The 4,204-nt window shown below is 44.4% G+C and overlaps 1 protein-coding gene across 1 annotated transcript; it reads right to left on the reverse strand.

The window, feature by feature from the left end:
- Positions 1 to 2,678: 2,678 nt before the first annotated feature.
- On the reverse strand, positions 2,679 to 3,644 carry sox2 (SRY-box transcription factor 2). The gene has a single exon (XM_062423550.1). It carries the CDS (start codon positions 3,642 to 3,644, stop codon positions 2,679 to 2,681), a length of 966 nt encoding a protein of 321 aa, XP_062279534.1.
- Positions 3,645 to 4,204: the final 560 nt, after the last annotated feature.

Here is a 4,204-nt window from a genome sequence, read left to right on the forward strand (position 1 = left end):
CCGGTTGGGAGAGATAGAGATAGAGAGTGAGTGAGTGAGTGAGATAGAGATAGAGATAGAGAGAGAGAGAGAGAGAGAGAGAGAGAGAGAGAGAGAGAGAGAGAGAGAGAGAGAGAGAGAGAGAGAGAGAGAAAGAGAGAGAGAGAGAGGAGTGGACGGATAAATACCGAGGGGCCTCTTCAAATATTCATCTGCCGGTTAATGTGAGCTCTGCTCCCCCGGGACCCGGCCTGCAAGACACAACGGCCCTAATCTACCTCTTTGTACACACACACACACACACACACACACACACACACACACACACACACACACACACACACACACAGAGAGAGAGAGAGAGACACACACACACACACACACACTCCCCCCAGATTTAAAACCGTTAGTTAAATTCAGAGAAAGCTGTTAGCTCATCATACGGATTATTATTATTACTATAGGAGGGAAAAGCAGGCTGGCTGGCACAGAGAGACGCATGGAAACACTTTGGAGTCGTTTCTGTGTTGTTGGAGGAGGAGGAGGAGGAGGAGGAGGAGGAGGAGGTGGTGGTGAGGGTGCAAACCGAGAGTCACCGGAGAGCTTGAACCGTGAGAACCGGGGTTAACGGGAAACAGCAGGGCCCGTTTGATTAAACATTACATTGAAATGACTGCACTCGAGACTCTATATACGCAGCTATTACATCGCGGGAGAGAAAAAGCTGGAGCGGTTTCAGTCACCCGGCTCCTCTTTTTTCTTTTTTTCTTTTTTTTTAAAGAAGGGCTCACCTTCAGATTGAACATAATTGAACATTTAGGCAGAGCAGCATTGGAACAGCTTTGGAGTAAAAGTAAAACGCGTCCAAAAAGCTAAACACACACCTTATTTGATTAAAATAATAAAAAATAAGATGAACATACAAACAACTAGAAGCCACTTTACAACATGACACAAGGCCTGAGCTCATGAGATTAGACTGCTGTAAATACTCATAAATATCCACATATGCTGCTGTCACAGTAAAGTGTCATTTGAGAGAGGAATAAAATCAACCATTGACAAAAACCCTCCTGTCAATTTCATTTAAAATAAGTATAAATGAAGCCAGTAAATCTGATGGATTTCAAACATAAGCGCTCAGTCTTCTCTTCCATTCATAAAGAAGGCCTAAAATACTAATAAGCCTACTAAATTATAAATGATGCAGTAATAAATTAATTTTAAAAAAGGACAACATATTTAAATTGTAAAATGTACCATAGCAGTAATGCTGATTAGTTGTTTTGATTGGTTTTAGAAGAGGAGAAATGACAGTCTATACCTGGGGATGTTGGGCATTTTGGTGGTAAAATCGTCCCCCTTTATAGGAAACAGGCAACAAACTTTGGCTTGATGGGGCAATCCGCAGGCACTGGAAAATATAAAACGTGGTTAACCACGACGCACAAACTGAATTATTTGATCAGTGGAGGTTTTTTTGTTTAGATTTTTTTGTTTTGTTTTTTTAAAGGGGGAAAAGTCTTCCCCTCAGAATTGTCATTGATATTAGCTGGAGCCTAATATGCTTTATAACCATAAAAGGAAATAAAATGGAAGTGTTGAATTTACAATAAAACATTAAGATCAGGAGAAAAGGTGAAAAGCTGACAGATGACAACTCAACATGTGATGACCTACTATACACACACATAAATAAAATGACAAAGAGAAATAAAAATCAAAACTCAAACAATTTCAAGTATCCAAATTTCCAAAATTTATTCATTTCAAACTGCATATTGAAAAAAAATATACTCAGCTGAAATTGTAACTGTTATAAGGATGGTATTAGTTCCGGTATATATATACATGGAGTGGTTGGCTTCTGCGTACAGGCCACAATTTTTAAAATACAACTACGGGAATGAATTTTTGAAATAAAAACTTAAAATATCACAGTAAATATACAGAAATTGTACAAATCAATTAGAAAATAAAGAGCACAAGCGTCATACCTCTAACAGATGAAAAGTGGGAGACGGAAATATAAATTAACAACCTATATTTTAAGCTGAATGAGAGAAAAGAAGTCTTATCTTTTTTTTTTCTTTACGAAATTAAAATGTTTTAGTAATATTGACCTTAAATGAAATAAACAAAAATAAACAGTATTACCTGCTTTCGTTTTATGTCCCTTTTCTTTCCAAAGTTTGCAGTAATAAAGGAGCATAACTGATCGCTCCCATAGTTCCAGTTCTGCCATTTTCACTTTTAATATTTTCTGCAGAACTGGCGTAGCTTTATATATATAAAAAAACAAAACAAAAAAGAAAGGAAAAATGCAACCTCTTGCAGTTTAACAAACAATTTCATCTGATTGTAATGTTTCTTTGATAAATACTGTACAAAAGGTGATTGCAATAATAAAACATTTGATTGCGACTCCCACTTTCTAGTCTTCCAAACTTCATCCACCAGTGAACAGGGGGATCTCCTATCGTTCCTCTAGAGCTTCCTTTAAAATAAAATGAAAGAAAAAGAAAAAAGAGTCGTGTGTCCTTTTTTTCCTGGAGACTTCTATACAACTTTTTCCCACCCCGATTTTTTTTCTGTACAAAAATAGTCCAACGTTAAGTAGTCCACAGTTTCTCTTATAAAAGTTCTTTTTTTTCTCTCTTTCTCTCTCTCTCTCTCTCTTTCTCTTTGCTATGTGTCTCTTACATGTGTGTTAAAGGCAGCGTGCCGTTGATCGTCGTCCCGGGCACGGTGCTCTGGTAGTGCCCGGACATGTGTAGCCTGGTCTGGGCGCTCTGCTCGCTCACCTCCGCCCCAGGCAGGTACATGCTGATCATGTCCCTCAGATCTCCGCTTTGGCAGCCCGGGGCAGCACGGTGAGAGGACGAGGTGACGACAGGAGGGCTGGAGCTGCTGGACTCGGACTTCACCACCGAGGAGGGCCCCATGGAGCCCAGCGCGGTCATCCCCGGCGTGGTTTGCTGGGAATAGGACATGGAGTAGGTCGGGGAGCCGTTCATGTAGCTCTGAGAGCTGGCCATGGTGTTGTACTGCAGGGCGCTCATGTCGTAGCGGTGCATGGATTGCATCTGGCTCGGGTTGTGGGCATTCAGTCCCGGGTGCTGGTAGCTCAGCTGGTCCTGCATCATGCCGTAACCCCCGTTGGTCCAGCCGTTCATGTGCGCAGCATAACTGTCCATCCGCTGGTTCACCCCACCGCCCAGCCCGCCCCCCACTCCTACACCGACCCCGCTTCCCATCCCGTTGCCTCCCGGAGCCAGGAGCCCACCAGGTAAGGTGTACTTGTCCTTCTTCATGAGGGTCTTGGTTTTCCGCCGGGGCCGGTATTTGTAATCCGGATGCTCCTTCATGTGCAGGGCCCGGAGCCTCTTGGCTTCGTCGATGAAAGGTCTCTTCTCGCTCTCCGACAGAAGTTTCCACTCGGCGCCCAGTCTCTTGCTTATCTCCGAGTTGTGCATTTTGGGATTTTCTTGCGCCATCTTCCTCCTTTGGCCCCGGGACCACACCATGAACGCGTTCATGGGTCTCTTGACCCGCTCCGGACTGTTTTTCTGGTTGGGGCCGGTGCCGGACGTGTTGGTGTTGCCCGTGCCCCCCGTGTTGGTCTGGGCAGGGGGCTTAAGTTCAGTCTCCATCATGTTATACATCAGGAACAGCTTTTCGGTTGGAGCTCCCGATCAGAAGAATGGAAAAAAGAAGACAGAGACAAACTCCACAAGCCAGAGGCAGGACAGTGAGGAGAGCAGGGCTGCTGCTGCTGCTGCTGCTGCTGCTGCTGGAAGTTACCTGTCGATTTTCTCCTCAACTTTTTCTCTGGACAAAAAACAACAAGCACCAAGCCGCGTCTCCACACACTCTCACTCCCTCTCTCTCTCTCTCTCTCTCCCTCTCACCCGCTCTCTCTCTCTCAGTTGAGTGTGTGTCTGGATGAGTGTGTGGCGTGCGTGTGTGTGACAGAGAGCCTCTTCTCCCAATAGGTCCCTGCTATGTTGTGTCCACAAAACTTCTCCCGTCGCTTCTCCGAAAAAGCATCAACAAACTGCACTTTTTCGCCTCTGTCCGCCTGAGCCTTGACAACTCCAGATAGTTTTTGAACAAGTTAATAGACAACCATTCATGTGACGGGGCTGTCAGCGAATAAATGGCTTCGACCTGGCCAATCAGAGCCGCTCTGCTCCCCTGACACGCCAATGGGAGACCTTAATTA

This window comes from Scomber scombrus, chromosome 8 (genome assembly GCF_963691925.1).
Source record: "Scomber scombrus chromosome 8, fScoSco1.1, whole genome shotgun sequence".
Classification (NCBI taxonomy): domain Eukaryota; kingdom Metazoa; phylum Chordata; class Actinopteri; order Scombriformes; family Scombridae; genus Scomber; species Scomber scombrus.

Bases quoted from the DNA above. Each gene is read 5' to 3' on its own strand.
- sox2 (XM_062423550.1), bottom strand. From the start codon at position 3,644: ATGTATAACATGATGGAGACTGAACTTAAGCCCCCTGCCCAGACCAAC.